The following is a 24109-nucleotide window of genomic DNA, read 5'->3' as shown; positions in this document are numbered from 1 at the left end:
AAAATCTTTCAAGAAACGTTGTGCTGTAGTTTCCATGTTCCCTTGAAAAAAAACCGAACTTGTTTTGTAGTGACATAGAAAAGCTAATCTCAAATGCTGCTCCAGGAAGTACAAAAAAAGTCAACAAAATTCGCTCTCAACGCGCGATACGAAAATTAATGGGAGGGTTATGGCTTGAATAAAACCCCTTCTAGCTTGCTGGTATGTCGGCTGACAATGTCCCTGGTTGAGAGATTGTCTTTAAGTTTTCAAATTTCTCCTTGAAGCTTTGGTTCTTGGCCAAATATTCATTTTTGGACAATGTCTCAGCCGCAGACATTTTCAGGTGACATACCAGCCGCCTGAAGGGTCCCTCGTGTTACTGAAGTTTTGTTCGATTGTCATTTAAAGGCGTGGTATGATTCGCCGGGAATTGCTGTCGATGGCTGTCTCTTAACTTACATGGGACCTAATTCCTGCAACATATGCAAAAGTGGAAATCGTAAGAATATTCACAGTGCCAAGTTCAAGTCTCCCTTTACACCAGAGACACCAAGATTTGAGGTGTGCTTTTGATTTATAGAAAATTATTTGCGAACAAAGAATTTAATTCATATACTTCCTGCTTCATGATAGATTCTCTGAAGATGCAACATAATTACATCGCCTTTTTACCCTCTTCCCTTAAATAACCTTCCTCTTGTTGGCGCTGGTATTCTTTTCTGTTTTGTAGCTCTACAGATATTAATTTTTTTAAGAATGAACTTAACGGTGCCTCCATAATAGAAAGACCAGACCGGTTCCTGAAAAACATCTTTATGTTCCTCTTGTGGTATCCTATTTTCACCTTTGCTTTCATGGTAACGTGTCAACATGGATCTCGTTTGGGCACCTAACCCTGTAACAACTAAGAGTGACTATGATGTAATTTTTCCTCACATTATCATCCCTGAGTCGAACATTAGGGTCACATGGATAAAGTAAATGATCACCAACCGAAAAAGCTCTTCATTGCTTAAATAATTCTTCCTTATCAGCACAATTGTATAGAGAACAGCATGGAGAATATTTATAATGATGTTGGGGTATGAAAGGTTAAATTCATCTTCTTGCTCCACTTCGTTGAGGTGCATTTCAGGGTCAAGTTATAAGGCCTTAGATGGCCACCTTTGAATAGCGTGATGGTGCCTTCGTTCAGCCGAAATTCCCTCTTGGATTAATCTTTTATATTTATATTATTATTGTCGTTATTATTATTAATTAGATAAGTGTGTTGCTTTGTAATCATCATCATTATTGCAGTTGTTATTATAGCTGCTTTTGTTGTTTATATGATCATTATTTCGGATGTTGATTGTTTATATTATGGCTAACATCGTCTTTATCATCGTCATTATTTTGCTTTGGTTTAAGAAACTAGTATTCCCTCGGTCTCATGAGCAAAAAAACTCATTTGCATACTGAAACAAAAATTAAAAACATGGGACTTATGGCAACGGTAACAACAAAGTCTAAAAAAGAAAAGGCCGTCATAGTTTTGCAGGTACTTATTCAGGAGACTGGGGAGAGGCGTATTGTGGCACTGGGTGCTGTTTATGAGTCATACGACTATCACAAAATGCCTGGCTGGTATAGTGGAACAGTCGGTTACCACATAGACGATGGTAAAATATTTGAAACTGGCTTCCATGAGCTGGGAAAAGAAGTCGAAGGTATGGGTTACTTTGACGATACGTGTACGATATCTGCCACAAGGATCTGTTGGCGCTTGGAAACATAATCAAAGTCTTACCGTCCCTCTGAGGGCGACCTTACGACAGTAGGTTTCTGTTTTCCAAAAGAAAAAGATTCGGAAATTTTCGTTTGTGAACGTTATAGGGATCACTTTAAAATCGTTATAGACTCCTCGAGATGATTATTCTGCCGTGCATGAGATAAATGGGAAATGTATTGTAGCTGTGTGATCAAGACAGAATGCTGAACGTAGTTACTGTAAAATCCATGTGCCTAGAGTGTGAAACTGAAAAAACCCTGAATCCTTCGATCGTGGAGGGTTCCAACCCTCGCCTTCTGCTTGCCGATCAAATGGTCTACAGAGAACTCATTTAAGGTCAAAGAAAAACGAGATTCATATCAACAAATGCTTGACGCTACTAGGATCATTTATATCGTCAACACTTCTTGTATAGATACAGTGAGGGAGATTAAACTTTGTCTTCGAATGAACGAAGAGGTAGGTCATTGATCAAGACCGAACAACAAAGAAAAAAGTCCAATTTCACATCCTGGTGTTACACGGTTGGTTGCCTCATGTTTAGCTTATTTTGTTATCTTTCTGCTATGTACTTAATATTTTCTGTTGATAACCTAGGAGCCATGGCTTACCGCGGTGATCTCATCGCTTGTGAAGTTGATTTTAGTGGAGTCCCCGAGGGAAAAGTCTCTGTGTTGTTCTCCTTGAACGGTAGAAAAGTAGCGCGTTCTTCAGTGGAGTATACAGAGGGAAATAAACTATTTCCCTTCGTTTCATTGGGATTTGAAGGCATTACAGTGCTCACCAAGGTATGTTCGAAAGAGGGAGGGGGGTGCGGGGAGGGTAATGGGCTAGAAATTGAATCTATAAATGGTTTGGTTTCATCAGTAATCTGCGAACACATCATACCTCAGCACACTCCTCCAGCTACAATTAATCGAGGGGTTGTTCCTGTGACCAAATTGAAAGCATGTGGAGAGGGAGCTCTCTCTACGGCAGCTGTCAGGCTCTAGAATCAAAGGAAGAACTTTGTCGTATCCAGTGTTAAAAAGACCACAAAAATCTTGTTTAAGTCTGTGTAATTTTAATATTTCATTTACAACTTTCTACCAAAATTCAGTGCCCTGATTGCTCTTAATTAAGGTACGAACAGGGAAATAGCGTGTCGATCTAATTTTTAGAATTCTATATCAGGCATGTCTGTATTCCATAATTGTGGACATTAGAGTTTATACTTCACACCTGTGATCATGGCTGCCCTAAATTTTCGTACTTTTCTTCTTCAAAGTTGAGACGTTTGATTTCCACACGTTTTAGATGTGCCATCGTGACAGAGACCGTTTTAGTAGAGTAACACACGAAGACATTCAGGAGGAAATTGGAGATCTGCGACGTGATTTTCAGAATCAACTTACCGAGCAAAGGAGGATGTTGTCAGAAATGAGAAATTTAGTACTGCGTTTGAAGGAAGTAAAGGATAAAGATGAACAAGAAGAAGATACTAAGAAACTGGCGGGTGACTTAAGTTAAATCCACAAGTGATGGCTTACGCGCAGTTTGATGGATCGGATCAATGGATGGATGAAAATAAAGAAGATTTTCATTACCTTAGTGGTCGTTCAAGAACATTCATTTAGTTTAAACGCAATGTAAATCGTATGCAATCACTCTTTTTGATGAGTGAAAAAGATGCAAACTGTATTTCTATAGCTGTAATATTTCTTGTTGAATTAAAATTGTAGTCTGCTTACTTACAAAGATTGTAGGAGTTATGAAAACTATTCATTACCATCTATAAGTTACGTTTGCTTAATCATATAGCTCCTAGTCATTAACCATAGTCTCCCCTTCAACTGTTATATATGTTCCTGCAAATTATTTGGGAGAATGTAGAGTTAAATCAAGGTATCACTTTGCTTGTGAGTTAATCTGTTATCTGTTTGCTGAGGAACAAATAAATATTATAGAAAGAAAAGTATTTCTGCTAATCTTTTCACACTGCACTGTTTTCTTTTGTTAAGTGTCATCATTTTAGGATGACACAGAATGCATTCAGATCAGTTTGCAGAAATTACAAATATTCTACTCACCAACCATATATAGGTTTGTTTCGGAATTTATAATACTTGTACGCATTCAATCAATGCGTGAATGTAAATACTGTTGATAGGCGATAGATTAGTCGTTCAATCAAACTGCCTTGAAGCGTGCTCACTCGGGAAATATCCTATTAAGAGAAAGTCAAATTGTTCGGTATTTGTCTCGAGCGTAGGAAAAGCTCACGACGTAATAGGGGGCACTATAAGACAAGGGGGCACTATAAGACACAGCCAATCAAAATACGGTCAAATGAATTCAATATATATCGATAATGTCAAAATGATTACTGCAAGGACTGATAAAGTACGGAAATTTAATGATTCCATCATTCGAGTGGTCAATACCAATGGTTTTCATACCAGTTTTCTTCAGGAGTAACAACGACAGGATGAGGAAGTTAGGAGACTCATATGTCAACCGTCCTCGCAGCCTCTTACGCATATGTTGTCTTCCCGTGCCTTTCTCAATATTCCTTTTCTTAATATTTCTTGGAGGCGTCGAAATAAGATAGCGGCAGAAAAGATTTTTTGCGTTAATATTTCTAGTACACGCGAGCGCGAGTCGGGTAGAAAGGGCGAGTCATAAACGAGGTGAGAACGTTACATCTGTGCAACTAATGTGTATGTGATCCCGGTGAACAAAATGATCCCCAAGTCCGGACTTGAATAAAAAAATACCGTATTGGAGGATGGAAAATGACTCCTAAACATATTTCAACGCCAAATTTGGCCTCTCTATGGCTTTCTGGTCTGCTGCCGTTAATATTTCTCAACAAAACTTTTAATTTTTTACTATGGGATTTTTTTAGAAATCTTGGTACCTTTGTTTTTAAATCCAATACCGCTTTAATGCCAAATTAGTCAAAATATATCTCAGTTTCAGACCATTGAGCTTAATTGTGTCTCTTAGAGAAGACAAACTGGCCGCGGAATTTGGGGTCAGCCTAGGTTCCCGCGGGATCTGATCTCGCTCTTTCCCATAGAACGCGTGGAAAATCGAAGGGGAAACAACTCAGTCCGCGCTAACATTTTTTTTTGGCATTGTTTTCTTTTTCCAGTCCCGCAACGGACTTCGCCAAAACGTAGGTACTTCTCGTAGTCAGGAGCAAGAGATTTTTCATAATCTCTCGGTCAGGAGCCATGTTATTACTTACTCAAGTATTGTATCCTCACCCTCCCTCACCCAGGTTGTTTGGTTCCTAAAGGGAATGGAGAGAAGACTGGGTTCAAGTCACCATCGTGACCACGTCGCGCATGCAAAGTATGGCTGCAGGAAGGTACACCTTTCTTTGGCATGAAAATTCGTGACAAAATGCCCCTTCTGCATCACTTGGCTATTAAATCACCTATATCAATATATGGCTCCTTCCGCTGAATATCATGGAAATGGTTACAGAGGCTTAAGAACACAAAAACGGCGAATGTTTATGTTCACGCACTCACTGCTGGCGGACACAGAAACATATGAAAGTCGTCCAGGCATCAAGGTATTTCTTGAGGCTGTTCTGCTTTGCACGGTGTTTTCTATTTCATTTTAATTCTTAAGACGTTTCTCCTGTTCAATTTATTTTTATGCGTGGTAAGGAACTGTTTAATTCATTTTAAATTGTTTTAGTACCTGAACGCGGGAAATTTAAATATTTTCCTGAGAGCTCTGCACTCGTATGCAGCTAAATAGCTGCATCTGTTGTAGAAAGCGTAGATAGCTGTATGCTGTATCTGCGGTATACTATTCATTGTAGACAGCCTACAAGCTGGGGTGAATCTAGTGAAAGAGAATGTCAATAGATGTATCCATTTCATAGCAGATAGTTGTATGTAGGTAGTGTGGACTCTGCTGATTTAACAATCGGTTTATGCTTAGTGAAGATTTTTCAAGATATGGATGCAAACTGAAAGTTTGGAGAACAGGAGAGAAGCATAAGAAATGCTTGAGGCAAACTTAAGAGCATCTCTAACCTTCAGAGTGCTCTCCAGACTTCCCAATTACATCCATATCTTGATATATGTGCATAGCATGAACCAATTGTTCTATAGCACAGATGAAACAGAGTGTGCATGAAAAAAGAGATTTATTACAATTGTGTTGGGTTTACTAGGGTGCATTGAAGTGGACCACAAAGTAACTGATGTTTGCACTTTTGTAAAAGAAAAAGAAAATTTACTTTCAAGAGATTCCAATGAAAATCGCATTCAATAGATAGCAAAAAAACCTTCCAATTTATCTGAAATAAACTCAGACACATAAATTTTATGGTCTATTGCCATTGATGTCTGAGTAATTGTTGGCAAATTTAAACTGCTTTGGTGCTGCTTTAGTCTCCTCCACAGCCTAACCAAAGATATTTTGCCGTCTCCACTCTTTGAGTGGGTGAAAATGTATTGAATGAAGAAAAAAAAAATATTTCGAAAGCTTTCATGCAGGCATAACAACAAGGGCTCCTTAATCAGTACTTTCAATAAGACCTGGCACCCACTAGAGCTCCGGCGAATATTCTGGTGTTAATTACCAGGTATACTTTGGAAGCTTTCAAGCAAACTCACAAAGTGAGACCTAAAACACCTCAAGATCTTCATGAGTTCTTTCAGTTGACTTCTAACTTTATGAATGGGTTTTGATAAAAATATTGATATTGTTTTATCATATATCCTGGCATACATTTCATACATCTCTAGCCAAAAACATATTTTGAGTTTCTAAGAACATATTAACTCAAATTTTGCTAAACAATTACCACATGTCCTTTCAGAGGACTTTTTATGTGAAACTCAGGGAGCAAGCTTGTATGCCAGCAAATGGAAGATTTTGATCAGAATTAAAATGATCAGTTTAACAATTGTTACAAAGGGGATGAATATTTAATAATCATATACGGAAGTTTAACATTGAAAACTCTGTTTGAAGCCAGTTTTGTCTGAATGGAAGTAATGGGATTGCAAGAAGGAAATTGTTTTTATATTTCTCTCTGGTAGGTGCTCTACCAAGGTGGCCATCTTCTTCAAATCTTATTTAAAGCAATTCTTAATTGGTTGTTGCCTACCTTGTTTAAAGGGAATTGAAACATGAGGGGGTGAAGTCCTGGGTAGCTAAAAATGAATTAAAATTGTGTTGGGTTTACCAGCTTATCGACTAACTTTCAGCTAAGTCAACTAACTTTGACTTCTTGACTGACTTATGAACTGACTACATGACTAACACCAAATGACTGATTGCAAAATACAAAAGCTATCAACTTTGTTTGCCAACTGTTTCCCAGAAATGGAAAATTGTTATTGGATCGTTATCAAACTTTTTGTGTAAACTGATGTTGCAAGCAAAACTTTAAAAAAATTTTTTTCAGGTTGTATGCCAACCTTCAACCATGTTTATTGATGATTGCTTTACTGTGGATTCCTATCATTGGCTGACGCAGGTAAACAAGATCCTGGTAAACAAAGTTTTGGTTTGTTTGTAGTTTACCTTAGATGTGAAGTGCATAGGAAGATGAGAAATTTTTTTCTTATGCTTTTTCTTATTCCTAAATGCATAGAACATATATTTAGAAACAGTCTTAACCAGCTCTCTCCTTCCTTGCTGAATAAAAAATTTCCAAATAAAGTATGCACATATTATAGTTGAACCCAAATCAATTTTTCACCTTTCAAATGGTTCAAAGGATCTCTAAAAAGGTTGTTTAAATTAAACACAAACATAAACACACTGTAACTGCATTTTAATACCCAGATTAGAGAAAAACACTTTTTAACTGATAATTTCTTTGTTTCCTACCTAAGATAGAAAGATACTCTTCCTGTTATATCTTGGCACTTGTGGTAGTGCAGGTAATTTCATGAGATAAGTAGACTTATACAAAATAAAATGCAGTGTTGTTAAGTCCAAGAAAAAGACCTAAAAAATATACAGGATAAAACTGTTTTGGATACTGGACTGTCTTTAAGTGCTGATGAGGTGTTTGACTTTGTACAAATGATGGAAGACATAAAGCAGGCCACTCAAGAGGTTGGTGTCACCCAAAAAATCTCTTCCTTAGTCTTGATCTGTGATGCAAAGACTTGGACCTTAAAAAAGAGGATAAAACTGTTTTGGACAATGGACTACCTCTAAGCGCTGATGAGGTGTTTGACTTTGTACAAGAGATGGGAAACATAAAGCTGATCCTTCAAGGGATTGGTGTTACCCAAAACATCTCTTTCTTAGTCTTGAACTGTGATGCAAAGACTTGGTCCCCCCCAAAAAGGATAAAACTGTTTTGGATAATGAACTGTCTTTATGTACTGATCAGGTGTTTGACTTTGTACAAGAGATGGGAGACATAAAGCTGGCCTCTCAGGAGGCTGGTGTCACCCAAAATATCTCTTCCTTAGTCTTGATCTTTGATGCAAAGACTTGGTCATTAAAAAAGAGGATAAAACTGTTTTGGACAATGGACTGTCTTTATGTGCTGATCAGGTGTTTGACTTTGTACAAGAAATGGGAGGCATAAAGCTGACCCTTCAAGGGGTTGGTGTCACCCAAAAAAATCTCTTCCTTAGTCTTGATCTGTGATGCAAAGACTTAGTCCCCAAGAAAGAGGATGAAACTGTTTTGGACAATAGACTGTCTTCATGTGCTGATCGGGTGTTTGACTTTGTGCAAGAGATGGGAGGCATATAAGCTGACCCTTTAAGGGGTTGGTGTCACCCAAAAAAATCTCTTCCTTAGTCTTGATCTGTAATGCAAAGACTTGGTCCCCCCAAAAAAGATAAAACTGTTTTGGACAGTGGACTGTCTTTATGCACTGATTGGGTGTTTGACTTTGTACAAGAGATGGGAGACATAAAGCTGGCCCCTCAAGAGGCTGGTGTCACCCAAAAGATCTCTTCCCTAGTCTTGAACGGTAATGCAAAGACTACGTTTCCCCAAAAAGAGAATAAAAGTGTTTTGGACAATGGACTGTCTTTATGCACTGATTGGGTGTTTGACTTTGTGCACGTGATGGGTGAGATAAAGCTGACCCTTCAAGGTGTTGGTGTCACCCAAAAAAATCTCTTCCTTAGTCTTGATTTGTGATTCAAAGACCCAAAAAGAGGGTAAAACTATTTCGAACAATGGACTGTCTTTATGCGATGATCAGGTGTTTGACTTTGTGCAAGAGATGGGATACATAAAGCTGCACTTTTAAGGGGTTGGTGTCACCCAAAAATCTCTTCCCCAGTTTTGATCTGTGATGCAAAAACTTGGGCTCCTTAAAAGGAGGATAAAACTATTTTGGACATTGGACTGTCTTAATGCGCAGATCGGGTGTTTGAATTTCTACAAGAGAAGGGTAATGAAGGGTTGACCGACTAAGGAGTCGGTATCGCCTCAAAAAAATTCAGAAAAGGTAACTGATTTTAGATAATATTTCATACCTTTAAACTTGCAAGTAAACGGAAAGAAAAAATCTAGATGGTTTTTTTTTATATCTGATTACAGGATTCAAGTAAGAGTGGGATTATCATCGTATATAATCATCTTGGATTTCAGTAGATTGTGATCAACCCTATGAGGTGTCAAAGGCAAGTGGTTTGTTATTATTAAGAAGCTACACGTAATCAATCGAGGCTGATGCACACAACATAGGAGCATCATTTTAGATATTTTTATGTTTTAGGCTTGGGCTTCTTACATCGCAGGTTCAGTCAATCAGAATTTACTTTGAAGGATGGAATATAAAGAATGTAAAGCGCTTTCCTAGTGTTGTTAGTACAGTTTACGGCTTATACACAGTTCCTCAACAAAATCTCGCAATGGATACGTCAATCCGCAACTAGCATACAACGGAGCAAAACAACCTTCTTACGGCCAACTAATGAAATTCAAAATTTTAGCGCTTTTTCGGAGGAAGAAGGGCTCCAACAAATTATTTCGCCGTAATGGAATATAACTAAAGGTCACTTTTTCGGAAGAATGGAAGGATTTACTTACCTAACTTACAGAAAAGTTTAAGCTCAGAGAAAAAAAAATTTATGTACCGACGCAAAATGATACAGCCTTAACCGATGAACATGATCACATTGTGGAAACTGTGATTTAAACACAAAATCGAATAAATACGAGGTAAAAAATACTTTTTCAGGTAAAGGAAATAGTTTTGCTTTGGAAAAACAAACCGTGCAGCACAACTAATAGACTACAACCTTGTAAGAACATTTGCTGCAAGTGTTCGTGTTAGCGGAGTCATTTATAATATAAAAACCTCTTACTTACCGGGTTTGAGGTCAGTACCGTTATTTACGTACCGATTTTTTCCTGCTCAGATTCATTTCCCGCGCGCCATAAATCCGAGCAGAGAAAACGAGGTTCTGTAACTTACAAACGTACCTTAGAAACGAAGTTAATGAAATATTTGTTATATCTCTTGATTCAATTAGAGCGGGAGGTTTTAATCCGAACAAACATTTTGACTTCGCGGGCCGTACAGTGACCTACGGCCCACTTAAGTGAACAGTCATAGCGCACGTATGAAGCGAGAGATATGATATGCACATTTATTCGTGGACAGCATTTTACTCAGCTGTACGTCTTGTCTCTCGACGATTTCTTGATTCAGGCGCAATCCTCTCTCAAACAATTAGTTATAGAAGTATTCTTCGTTTTAAAAGCATCATGTGAAGTGCACAAATAACAAGAGAAATCTTTGCGCTACTGAAAAGCAACGCGCCAAGTGCACAAACAACAAAGGTGTTCCTCGTTCTAAAAGCAACGCGTGAAGTACGACGAATTAATCAGCGAATTGGACAACCCTTACAGTCGGTGAGAGTTAGAAAAACCCATTTTTACATTAAGTTTTATCGTCATTTTTATAGGAACGATGGACTACCTTATTCGTCGGACATAAAACTCGATTCCAATCCTCTAATAACTAACTACTAGGGACCTACCCTTGGGTTACTTTTTTTTCCAACTAATTCCTTTTAGTGAATTGCATCTGTTAAAACTGATATAAGTCAAGGAGCATCGTCGTCACGTTTTGAATCGTGTTTTATAAAATAATTCAAATAGTACGCGTGCTCTGATTGGCCATAAAACCATTTTACACGAACGTATGTAAACACGGTTTTCGTTTCTCTTTCATTAGTTATTTTATAAAAGAAATGTAAAATGGTTTCCGATTAGTAAGCAAATAATAACCGTGTGCCTGTTCTCTTTTAGCTACCGTAACGTACAAAAGAAAGTCAAGGGAGGCGAGAATACTTTTTTTCTTGTTAGTGTAGCTATGTTGTACATTGAAGTGAAAACTTGTGAAATAGTCACGGACAAATCAAAAAGGAAAGGCTTAAAATGCAGAAAGGCAAATGTTGGAAAAGATCCCTTAGGGTCTTGAGTCTCGGGTTGGAATCATAGGGATGTTTCTGAGGGAGCAAATAAGTAAATCAAGAAATTAAAATTCTGCAAGTTTTTGGCTTTAGCTATCTTCTCTAGGATGACAGTAAGTATTGTGCACTCACTGAGAAATAGATCTTAACGTTTACTAGTCCAGTGATTGAGCTTGTCATGCAAAATATGGGAAATCTATAATTACAAGACATTGCATTATTAACTGTTGATTACCTGACCATCTTCAACACAAATAATATCGCATTCTTGTACGTCTTGTGCATCACTTGTACTTGTAGTTGTGGTTGTACTGGTAATTCTGGTAATTGTACTTGTACTTTCACTTGGATAAGGTAAGTAACTTGAGACATCAACCTGAGGTAACTAGCAATGAATTCATTTGCATTACACTTCAGCACATACACTATAAAATTGTAGTGGTATACCAAAAATCACACAAGCAAACAAACAAAACCAGCTGAGCAAATGATTAAAAAGAGGTAAGGGCAAGATTCATTCAGAATATTACTGGGAATAAAATAAGCGCATTAGATCATATACCCATGAATTTTGCGCTATATAGATAATAAAGTCATTAAATAAGGCAGTCAGGCAAGCGGGTTAAAAGATAGAAAAAGAATTGACAATGCATAGCTACTGAACCAAAGCAAATATACTGATAGAAATTGATCAAGAGCAAATATTCTCTGATTATAGTATATACCTTGCTTAGAGCTAAAGTCGGGGCACTTTTTGAAGACCTTTGTCCAACACTATCATCAGATTCTTCAACTGACTGACCTTCAGACTGATCTGAGGAATCAACGCCATCCGCAACGTAACTCAGGTAGTCAATGTTACTGCAGAGATAAAAACTTACTCGGGAGTATGGTTTCCCGAATTCTTCTTTGTATTTCCCAAGAGTAAACTCGAGATCCTTTTGCCATGAAATCTCTTAATACTTCTGACTTGTCGGGATAGAGGAGCTTGTATCCTTACGCTTTGTCGCTCTTGATTAAACTGTAATTGAAGCGATTTTGCTTCGCCACTGCTTTAGCTCTTAGTACCTGAGAAGTCGCGTTGGAAAGTACTTTCAAAAGTAAACTGCTTCCTCTCCTTGTCGCTGGCTCTCCATCTTTTCAGATCATCTCCCCAGTCTGTATTATAACTTCACTTGCTTCAGTATTTTTAGAGCTCGGGGCATTTCCCTTAGCTTTCTCACAAAACTTCGAAGCACGTTCCTCTGCTTTCCGCTTTCTAAAGTCTTCATAGGATAACTTTCGAGATTTTGGCTCATCCGCTTTTTCATTAAGCTCTTTACCACATGAATAACAGAAGTTGGCGGTGCTGGAAAGAACCTCGGTAGCGCAATGGGTACAAAACATCTCCTCTTAGGTTGGTCATCTCAGCATCGCTATACCCGCCATTTTGAGCCATTCCGAGCCATTCTGAGCCATTCTGAGCCACTCTGAGCCACTCTGAGCCACTCTGAGCCACTCTGAGCCACTCTGAGCCACTCTGAGCCACTCTGAGCCACTCTGAGCCACTCTGAGCCACTCTGAGCCACTCTGAGCCACTCTGAGCCACTCTGAGCCACTCTGAGCCACTCTGAGCCACTCTGAGCCTCTCTGAGCCACTCTGAGCCACTCTGAGCCCTTCTGAGCCACTCTGAGCCACTCGGAGCCACGCGGAGCCACGCGGAGCCAGTGTTGTAAAGCCGAAATGTTAAGCAATTTTTCAAAAGTGTTGATGGCGCATATATCTTTTACTGTTGTATCAAACAATGTAGACATCGGAAAAGGCATCGGTGGCATTCGGAAAGGCATCAAGAAGAATTATGTTTACGTTTTGTAACTTGCAAAAAACAATCGTGTTGTATAGCCAAAATGTTACCAGGTTAGACGTCACTACCCAAAAAGTTAAGCAATTTTCCAAACGCTTTGACTGGAACAATATTTTTACTGCCATATTAACCAACGGAGGCATCGGTGACACCGGGAAAGGCATCAAGAAGAATGATATTTACGATAAGTAACTTGTTGTAGGACGAAAAAAAGTCTCTTGACTTGTTTAAGGCGTTAATAACAGCTGGTTTGCTTTTCACTTGAATTTTGCAATCTCGACTTCCGATTCCGGAAAAATGAAAAGCTAAGCAACTCTAAAAAAATATTGCTCTAGATTTTTATATTTTTAGAGTCATTAATAAGTTTGTATCCGCAGCCTTCAGATAAGAAATTTAAAATTTCCATCATTTGTAGTTCTTTTAGTGTTTATTATACATATTCAAGTGCCTCATTTCACGTGGAAAAAGGCATGGAGGAAAACACTGAGCTTCGAGAAACAGCCAAGTTAAGGCTAATGTGTTTACCTTGCTTAAATATTTATAATCAGGGCCACTTGTTCAGGAGACCTTTTTTTCAAAAGATCCAGACGTTAAAATAATTCTGTTTTCCGTTCGAAGTGTTTTTTTCCTATTTAATTTAACAAATGAACTCGGTTTGAAAACTTAACTTTCGAACCGAACGGCAGGTGAAATGTTGTGTTGGTGTCTCTGTCCCCCCCCTCCCCCACCACGTCTCTGCGAAAGGTATATGCCGACAACCTGCATGGAAAAACTGACCACAGCAATCGCACCAAATTTTTAAAACAAATATTTAAAACTAGACTGGTGAGCAGTACTCTTTATTCTCCGACGCGTTTCGTCAAACTGTCGTAGACTTCTTCGAGGTTTTTTACAATTTAACACTAAACACCTGTATTTATAAGCCATAGTTAGCGGCTATATGCGGGCCAGTGACCATAAAGGCTTGGCCGAACCTACGAATACGAATAGGTGAAGTTGCGAAAAATTTGAAAACTTTTTGGGGTAAGGCGGGAGAATTCATTTGGGGACCACGGTTTTGGTTTTCTTTTTTTGCTTTTATTTGTTGGAGCTTTTACTAATTTGCAGCAGCATTTGTTAATTTTACGTAATGTTTTATTATTTTTGCATCAATATATATTTGTTTACATCCACATATATTTGTTTGCACCAATATGCATTTGTTTGCAGCTGTCCCCGTGGGCCACCGTTGAAACCTGTTTGGGGTGCGGTCTGAGAAACTAGGATAGATCGAGAAATTCGAAGTGAACTACGTCTGGTGTTTTGACTGCAATTTGGAAAGCTTTGTTTGCTTAGTGATAAGATAAAGATAAGGCAGATGTAGTTTAGAAAATGGTTTTGATCTTTGAAATTCATAAAGATTTCGTCCATGAAAGATTATGCAAATTCACGCCTGAAATTGAAGCGAACCGTAATTTGAGCTTTTGTTTACTTCAGTTTGGGTGATATTTAAAAGTAAAAGTCGGTCTTCTAAAAGCGAAGACATTGTTCACTGAAGAGAAAGGTTTCTTCGCTTCTCCTTCACCGACTGCTTCAGCTTTGAAGCCCACAGTTTGTGGAAGCGCCATCACGTTTTTAGTCAACCGTGCGTTTAGCTCATGCGATCAAGACAGGTTTGCGATCGATAGAGGCGGTCAACTTGTTTTATAACATAGCTAGTAAATTTGTCTTATCGAATTAAATTCCGCGAGCGTGCTTCATATTCCTATTGTGCACGCTCATGACGTCAGCAAACAAATCCCTCGAGAAAAATATTTTCCATCGGATTGAAAATGTTATAAAACAATTGGTTCATACTTCAGCTGTGCGTTCATCGAGATATGAAGCACGCGGGAAGTTTGGCGGGCACGAAAGATGCGTGAGAGTTGCTCGAGGCGTAGCTCGAGGCGGAGAGCAACTCTAGCTTCTTCTTCAACCCAAGCAGAATGTATATATATATCTTTTTTCACCCGGAAGTCTTACTGCGTTTACAGAAGTTTGAAACTTGTGCCACGCAACTTCCTGCATGGAAGCCTTTCATTTTTTGGCTGGAAAGTGTCATTTACTTACTATAGCAGGTAATTTAGTGTTAAGAACTGAGTTGAAAACGTAAATTAACCACCGTTAAGGGTAAAAAAGCTGACGTTTCGAGTGTTAGCCCTTCGTCAGAGCGATTGGTGGAATTGAGGGTTGTGTGTGGGTTTATATGCAGAAAGTGGAGCTACGCCATTGGTGGGAATATGGTGACGAGAAAACAGGAATAAATTAGTTGAATGAAAAGCGCTCGTTGATTCCGTGGGGATTAAGGGTGCCGATTTGGAACATGAATTTTTGTTCTAGTGTTTTACGGCTTTCCGAACTGCCTAGAAGTAAGGAAAGGCCGCAAACTGCCGTATGTTGTTTAGAATGATTAGGAAGATTAAAGTGTCTAGCGACTGGTTTGGCTGCATCCTTGTCATTTCTTTCCACGTCGCGAAGCTGTTCTCGGAATCGGTCACCTAGTCGTCTTCCTGTTTCGCCGATGTATAACTTATTGCAATAAGTGCAAATTATGCAGTAAATAATATTGGCGGAGGTACAAGTAAAGTGATCAGTGATCTTAATGGATCTCTTAGGTCCCGATATTTTCTCTACGTTATGAATGAAAGAACAAGTTTTGCAGCGTGAGCGAGCGCATTTGAAAGTTCAAGATTGGTCATTGATTTGAAATAAACTCCTGACTAAAAAGTTGCCTATGTTTTTGTCACGTTTGAATGAAATAAGTGGGGGTTGCGAAAAGATAGTGCCAGTCTCTGAATCGTTTTGGAGTAATTTACAATTTTTAAGAATGATAGATTTAAGAGCGCTTATCTATAAAAATCAGACAAATTCTAAATTTCGCGGCAAGGGTGAAAAATTCGATTTCTTTCTTATCTTAATATTAGATAGGCTAGACTATAACTAAAATCACTGGATACTTTTTTTGGCAAAATATCTTTTTCTTTCAGAGAAAAATACAAATAACAAAATTCAGTTAAAATCGTCATTTTTTGCAGCAAATTATTACACAAGTTTTAGGGTTTTGCGTTCAAAAACGAATCACTATCTCGTCTTTTGAACACTCAAATCTTTTTTAACTTTATAAGACCTCACAAAACGATTTTTGTAAACACTGCGTTCCTCTTTGCGTGTAAAATAATTTAAATTCGAAAGCATACATTTCTCTTCAGTAAAAGTACTTTGTGAGTAAAGTTAATTTCCAGCATGTGCTAAACCTTCAAATGGATTAAGCTTTTGGCGATAGAATTGCGAAAAGATGTTCTCAATATTACTGTAAAAATTTCTTTGGGTACAAAACCTTTTCAAAGTCCGTTAAAATGCAGTTATTTGACCTTTCGCGGTCAACATTCCAGTCGCCAGTCACACACAGATTTTAATATGTTTCAACCCATATGAGGCCGGAAAATGTGCATGGGTATTTACTGTGGTTATCTAGTCGCTCGCAACAAACGTTTCAGACAAATGAAACGTGCGAGGCTTTGAAAAAATGTTATCTTATGAGAAATATCCCGAAGAGAAATCTCACCTCTGGTTGTCATCTTTTAAAAAACAATTGATCAACCTTCATGGAGGAAAACTCGACGTAACTACAAATATATACCCCAAATCGTGTGCATATCATCCAGATTCCGGGTGCTGCACCTTCTTTCATGGGAATTTGAGAAATTCGAAATCCTCTGAAGATACACTATTATACTTGTATGTCATTTGAAACATGTTGAAGTCGGCTAATCTACACGAAACTATCCTCACACCGGTCATTTGTCATAAACATGTACGTTATCACGATGGCGTGACGCTGTATTTCTTCGTGAAGTTTCCATCGGTCGCTCCAAAAAAGACGAGAAATGGATATTTTTTCATATATGTCAGCAGATTTACTCTTTCTGAAGTAAAAACAACCAAAAAAAAAAGAGGAAACTTCGATTGAAAGCTCGTAAACACTGAGAATCTGAGAGTATAAATCGTAACGTGTCAGCGGCAGTAATTCATGTAAAACCCAGTTGCAACAATAGCAATTTGAACGACATAGGCATCTCCTACAAAGAGCAGATTCGGGCAGTTATCATTTCCTTGTGACAGGAACTAAGATATTTCGAATCATCTGAAAACTTTCAGAAACTGTTAGAAAATTTGCGTAAGATATGATGAGGAGAGACTTATCACTGCCGTGGTGCAATCGAGTCAATCAATGTTTCCTTCCATATCTTGATAAAGAAAAAACTCATAACAATGTTCGAAATAAAAGATTTAACGATATCATAATGTCATAATTCCACCTTTCAAACAACTTATTATCCACACGTAAATCGCAACTTGTCACTTGAATGAAACTCCCCATCGTTAATATGTAATTTGGATTGCTTCATGTCCTTCAGGAAAAAGAACAGCGATTTCATCACCATTATTTTCCATAGTTTTCTCCCGGATATCTTTTACAAGCCTAAAGAAAGATGAATATAACGCAATCTCCTGGTAATTTACACGAGGGGAAGTCAAAGGTCTCTTTAATTTTCCCCTGAGGTGGCCGACTCACCAGGAAGAAAAAGGAGATCGTTCGGTCCAAATACGTTGGTCTGTAGAGATTAACAAGCTAATAACTAAGAAGATTGTGCCCTTTGGTTCATCAGTGACAGCATTAATTATTTCAAATCTGTATAAAAAGTAGAGGCAGGCCCGCAGAGATTTTTACATATTTATAAACTAGATTATTATAACCAGCTAGGTGGGTAGTTTCAGTTCCAGAATCTGGGTACTTTTGGAGAAATTCAGATAAACGTTTTCCCTGTTTTACCCGACAACAAAATTGACCGAAGCTGTACCGAGATGAATAATCTACTGGTGTGTTCACATTCACTCCCAGGGAAAATTGAATAAATCAATGTGAAGACGAATGATGTTACTATGTATGATAGAAGTGCCAATTTGTAATGTTGTATTTAGCTTGAGGGAGAGAAATAAACATTTCACTCTTTTTTTGCGACGTTTTTGTAAGAAAATGAGGCCCCAGGCCTGGAACAAGCAGCCGTTGTTACCATGGCAGCAAGAGTGCTGCGACCTTTAAAAAGGGCATTTTTGTGCATCCCTCTGAGCACCTAACTGCATGCAAAATATGAAGGGGGGTTGAAAATTTTCATTTCCCAAGATGTTTGATTCTCACAGAGACTTGTTCTTAATCCTGTAACACCTAAGAGTGACTGACATGTAATTTCTCCTCACATTATCATCCCTGAGTCAAACATTAGGGTCACAAGGATATCGTAAATGATCACCAACTGAAAGAGCTCTTCATTGTTTAAATAATTCTTCCTTGTCGGCACAATTGTATAGTGAACAGCATGGAAAATATTCATAATTATGTTAGGGTATGAAAGATTAAGTCAAGTTATACGAACTTTGATGGCCACCTTTGAATAGCGCGATGGTGCTATCATTCAGCCGAAATTCCTTTTTGGATTAATCGTTTATATTTATATTACTATTGTCATTATTATTATTTATATTAGTGCTATTGCTTTGTAATCATCATCATTATTGCAGTTGTTATCATAGCTGCTTTTGTTAATTGTTTCGGATGTTGATTGTTTATATTGTGGCTAACACCGTCTTTATCATCGTTATTATTTTTTTTTGTCAAAGTAACTAGTATTCCCTCGGTCTCATGAGCAAAAAAACTCATTTGCATACTGAAACAAAAATTAAAAGCATGGAACTTACGGCAACCGTAACAACAGAGTCTAAAAAACGAAAGTCCGTCATTGTTTTGCAGGTACTTATCCAGGAGACTGGGGAAAGGCGTATTGCGGCTCTGGGTGCTGTGCATGAGTCGTACGACTGTCATAAAATGCCTGGCTGGTATAGTGGAACAGTCGGTTACCACATAGACGAGGGCAAACTGACTTCCATGAGCTGGGAAGAGAAGTCGAAGGTATGGGTTACTTTGACGGTAGGTGTACGATATCTGCCACAAGAATCTGTTGGCGCTTGGAAACGTAATCAAAGTCCTACCGTCCTTCTGAGGGCGACCTTGCGACAGTAGGTTTCTGTTTTTCAAAAGAAAAAGATTCAGAAATTTTAGTTTGTAAATGTTATAGAGATCACTTTAAAATTGTCATAGACTCCTCGAGACGATTATTCTGACGTGCATGAGGTAAATGGGAAATGTATTGTAGTTGTGTGACCAAGATAGAATGTTGAACGAAGTTGCTTTAAAATCCATGTGCCTGGAGTGTGAAACTGAAAAAACCCTGAATCCTTCGATCGTGGGGGGTTCTAACCCTCACTTTCTGCTTGCCGATCAAATGGTCTACAGAGAGCGCATTAGAGACCAAAGAATAACGAGATTCATATCAACAAATACTTGACGCTGCTAGGATCATTTATATCGTCAACACTTCTTGTATAAATGCAGTAAAGGAGATTAAACTTTTTTTCGAATGAACGAAGAGGTAGGTCATCAAACAAGACCGAACAACAAGGAAAAAAAGTCCAATTTCACACCCGGGTTTTACACGGTTGGTTGCCTCATGTTTAGTTTATTTTGTTATATTTTCTCTATGTAATAATGTTTTCTGTTGATAACTTAGGAGCCATGGCTTACCACGGCGATCTCATCGCCTGTGAAGTTGATTTTAGGGGAGTTTCCGAGGGAAAAGTCTCTGTGTTGTTCTTCTTGAATGGTATAGAAATAGCGCGTTCTTCAATGGAGTATACCGAGGAAAATAAACTATTTCCCTTCGTTTCATTGGGATTTGAAGGCATTACAGTGCTCACCAAGGTATGTTCAAGTTTGTGTAATTTTAATGTTTGCGAACATTTACAAACTATCCAACCTTTTTACCAAAAGGCTGTGCCCTGATTGCTTTAAGGCAAGAACAGGCAAAGAGCGCGTCGACCTCATCTAACTTTATTTCAAGCACATCTGTATTCCACGATTGTGGAATACAGTTGACAACTTTGATCATCGCTCTCCTAAATTTTTTTCTTTTTCATTTTTAAATTTGAGACGTTTGATTTTTGCACGTTTTAGATGTGCCATCCCGACAGAGACCATTTTAGTAGAGTAACAAATGAAGACCTTCAGAAGGAAATTGGAGATCTGCGACGTGATTTTCGGGATCAACTCGACAAGCAAAGGAGGATGTTGTCAGAAATGAGAGATTTAGTACTGCGTTTGAAGGAAGTAAAGGATAAAGATTAGCAAGAAGAAGATACTAAGAGGCTGGACGGAGGAAAACAAAGAAGATTTTCATCCCCTCAGTAGTTGTTCGAGAACATTAATTTATTCAGCTTAGAGCAATCTAAATTTTTCTGAATCCCTGTGCCTTTCTTAAAATTCCTCTAGTCTCGAATGAAGATAGCGGCAGAAGATATTTGTTTATCTTATACTTAGATTAATATTTCTTTCGAATGTAAACGCGAGGTGGGCACGAAGGGCGAGTCACACGCGAGGAGAGAACTTTACATCTGTGAAACTGATGCGTATGTGATCCCGGTGAACAAAATGATCCTCAAGTTTGAACTGCAATGGACCCGGGACATTTCAAATTGATCAGCGCATAAGATCATATAGGGGGTACTTACGTAGACTATAGTTGGCGAAGTCCGTTATACCAGTCGAAAAAAATCAGTCGCAGAACTCTGGGAGTGAGGTGCAGCGCGCTGACATCTTTTTTTTTTTTTTTTTCTCATTGTTGTTTTTTTTTTTCACCCCCGAAATTGACTTCGGCGTTTCTGTCACAGTCTGATACGTGTCAATTAGAGAGGAAAAAGAAAGGGCGACTGTACACTTTTGAACAAATTGTATTGATATAGTAAGGAGAAATTATTTCTTGGTCACCCATGGGAATTAAAGGTTCCAGATTGGTTTTCTCTCTTACCTGATATTTCTTGGAATAAATGGGCTTAAATTTGTTTTTCATGGAGAGGTGTTGATCTTCATAATTTGCAATAGTAAACCTTTTTTTTTTTTTTTTTTTAACACATTTTTTTTTTATTTTCACTTAAAGCACAAATACTAGAGTAATACAAACAAATACAAAGTTAATTACACTAACGCTTACGCTACTCACTAACACTAATTACGAAATACTGCATTACATTACATTCATAGTCGGCTAGATTTAATTTATGTTGTGGTTATATAATAATATAAACCTAATTTGTACAAATACTTCTACATCAAATTCCTTTTTTGGTAGAACGACTGTATATACAACTGCGTCTATAACTGTTAATACCCGATACTCATCTATTGAGTTACAATAACATGTTTTCCCATTTTTTATAATGAATAGATTCTTTTTTATTCTTTTTTGCAATCAAAAATTCAAATTTCCGAGTTTCAGATGTTTTAGCCTTCAGTAAGGATACAGACGGCTTGATATTTTTACAACGACATGAATAAATGGTATATTTTCCAAGAATGATTATGTGATTTAACAAACAATTCCCAGGGTTATTATCGGAAATACCAAAGAGGATTGTTACCTCATCAAGCTTATCAATTTTCATATTGTAAGTATTTAACCAAGAAATAACCGAAAGCCAAAAGTTTTTAGTGTAGGTACAGCTGATTAGAAGATGCTCAAGAGTTTCTTCGTGATCTCCACAAAAGGTACACATCGGAGAAGGAACCAAATTCATTTTATATAGAATTTTATTGGTGTAGAGAATACGATTTAAGATTTTGTATTGAAAGGCTCTCGTTCTGGTGTCAAGAGTGACTCGACCCGGCAATAGATAAATATTTTTCCAGTCTATATTACCTGAAATATTATATACGGAATTAAACTTAGATTGGGCAGTCGGAGAAATCTGGATTCGTTTGACCAGGGTGGAATAGATTGATTTTGAAGTCATTCTAGTTATATCTTGAACATCGTCTGAAACAGTTTTGTCAATTCGGTTGTTATTATTCTCTCCAACGTTAAGGAGCTGTTTCCAGTTAGGCGGAATGGCGGAAAAAATGCCTTGTAGGAGTAAATAATCTGACAAGGAGAGATTTTTCTCTCTAAAAGCGTCCCACCTTTTTAATTTTGAGTCATTTGAGAGAATATCTCCAAGTTTCACAAAACCTGCTTCTTTTATTCTCTTGTTGTGTATTGATTTCTTGTTAATCAAGAGGTTCTGGTTGTTCCAGATAGTCACATTTAAAACGTCCTGTTTTGTAGCTATTATATCGTGATTGCCATTAAAGTCAGACAAAACTTCAAGACATTCTTTATAAAAAGAAGGTAGTTTACAGGGTAGGCGCGATGGATTGAAATTGCACTGAAGCAGAAAACTGGTTCCTACATTCTTAAGATAATGAGACAAGAAAACTTTCCACGGACTACTATTATCATCTAAATACCTTGCAAGACACACAATTCTTTGAGTTTTAATTAAAGATTCAGGGTGAGGCATTTTGAGTCCACCGTCTTCGTATTCACTAATTAAGGCTAGTCTTTTGACTTTGTCTTTGCCTCTCCACACAAAATCGAATATCACAGAATTTATGCTTTTAATTATATCCTTATCAAAAGAGATAAAGGAGGTCCGATACATAAACTTAGGCATAGCAAATGTTTTGACTAATTGAATTTTACCAATTAATGTTAAGTTTCTCCATTGCCAGCAACTTAAGGACTTTCTTATTGACTTTAAAGTAAGGTCAAAGTTAAGCTCTCTGCTTTTACGCTGATCATAAGTGAAAAATATACCTAGAATTTTAATTGGCTCATTCACCTTATTAATATCGAGAGCTTCGTGATTTCGATAGGAACTTCCTAACCAGTAGGCTTCTTTTTTGTCCTTATTTAGTTTAAGCCCTGAACATTCACCATATGTGTTCAATAAGGAACTAAGAGAGTCATAAGATTCCTTATCGCGTAAAAAGTTTGTTAAGTCATCGGCGAAAGTGATACATTTGATTTCTTTGTTTTCTACTACTATACCTTTTATATCTCGAGTCTGCTTGATAGCGGTAAGGAGGGTTTCCAAGGCTAAAATAAATAAATAGGGCGAGAGAGGGTCTCCCTGTCTAACCCCTCTTCCGATTGAAAAAAGAGGAGTTGCTACACCATTATTCATAATGCAGCTGGATATATTAGTATAGAAAAAACGTATCCACCTAATAAAGGATTCTCCAAAATTGAACTTTTCCAAGGTCTTAAAGAGGAAGTTCCAACTTAAGGAGTCAAACGCTTTCTCGAAGTCAATGGTCACCATGAGACCGGGGAGATTGTATAACTTTGTATAGTCCATAATATCACCTATAGTTCGTACTGCATCAAAGATGTTCCTTCCTTTCACATATGCGCACTGTTCAGCACTAATTAAGTCGGAAAGAACTTTCTCGAGTCTTAATGTTATAGCTTTGGACGCAATCTTAACATCCACGTTTAACAGAGAAATGGGTCTCCAATTCGCAACATATCTTTTATCCTTGTTTTTCTTCTCAATAAGTTTTATAATTCCTTGTTTTTGGGAGTTTGCCAATTCTCCTTTTCCATAGGAACTGTTTAAAGAGTCAACTAACAAATGTCCTAAGGTGGGCCAAAATACTTGATAAAATTCTGCTGTCAGGCCATCGTTACCTGGGGATTTTCCGTTTTTAAACGTTTGTAGAGCTTTAAAACACTCCGCCTTTGTAAGAACCCCTTCACAAATTTGTTTGGCATCTTCGTTTAAAGTTGGCAAACGACATTGGTCAAGAAACGCATCGCTAACATTGTTATGATCGGGTGGGTCGCGGTTAGAGTACAATTCAGTATAGAAGTCATACAATTCTGATAAAATTGATTTAGGATTAGTTATTAATTTACCGCCTTTATCAAAAAGTTTACGGACGCAAGAGTTGCTCATCTTTCTACTTTCTAAATTTAAGAAATATTTGTTATTTTTCTCACCATGTTCATACCAATTGGCTCTAGAACGAATAACATTACCTTGAATAGTATAATAATACAGTGAGTTGTACTCAGATTTGATCGTTTCCAGCTGTACAGCGTTATTTTCTGTCGGATTAGAGTCAAAAATCTCTTGGCATTCTTTCA

General features: G+C 37.7%; 1 protein-coding gene across 1 annotated transcript in view; it reads left to right on the top strand.

Annotated features, from left to right (window-relative positions):
* Window positions 1–3677, top strand: part of LOC131781922 (uncharacterized) — a 40742-nt gene extending 37065 nt beyond the window's left edge. Inside the window, exons 17-20 of the mRNA XM_066165454.1 lie at window positions 391–543; window positions 1523–1691; window positions 2351–2541; window positions 3050–3677. Of these exons, the coding sequence (XP_066021551.1) occupies window positions 391–543; window positions 1523–1691; window positions 2351–2541; window positions 3050–3262 (726 nt within the window). The 3' untranslated portion in view covers window positions 3263–3677. The remainder of the gene's footprint in view (window positions 1–390; window positions 544–1522; window positions 1692–2350; window positions 2542–3049) is intronic.
* Window positions 3678–24109: the final 20432 nt, after the last annotated feature.

Source organism: Pocillopora verrucosa, chromosome 1 (genome assembly GCF_036669915.1).
Source record: "Pocillopora verrucosa isolate sample1 chromosome 1, ASM3666991v2, whole genome shotgun sequence".
Lineage (NCBI taxonomy): Eukaryota > Metazoa > Cnidaria > Anthozoa > Scleractinia > Pocilloporidae > Pocillopora > Pocillopora verrucosa.
Note: the sequence above shows the minus strand (reverse complement) of the source record. Positions and strands in the feature narration are given on the sequence as shown.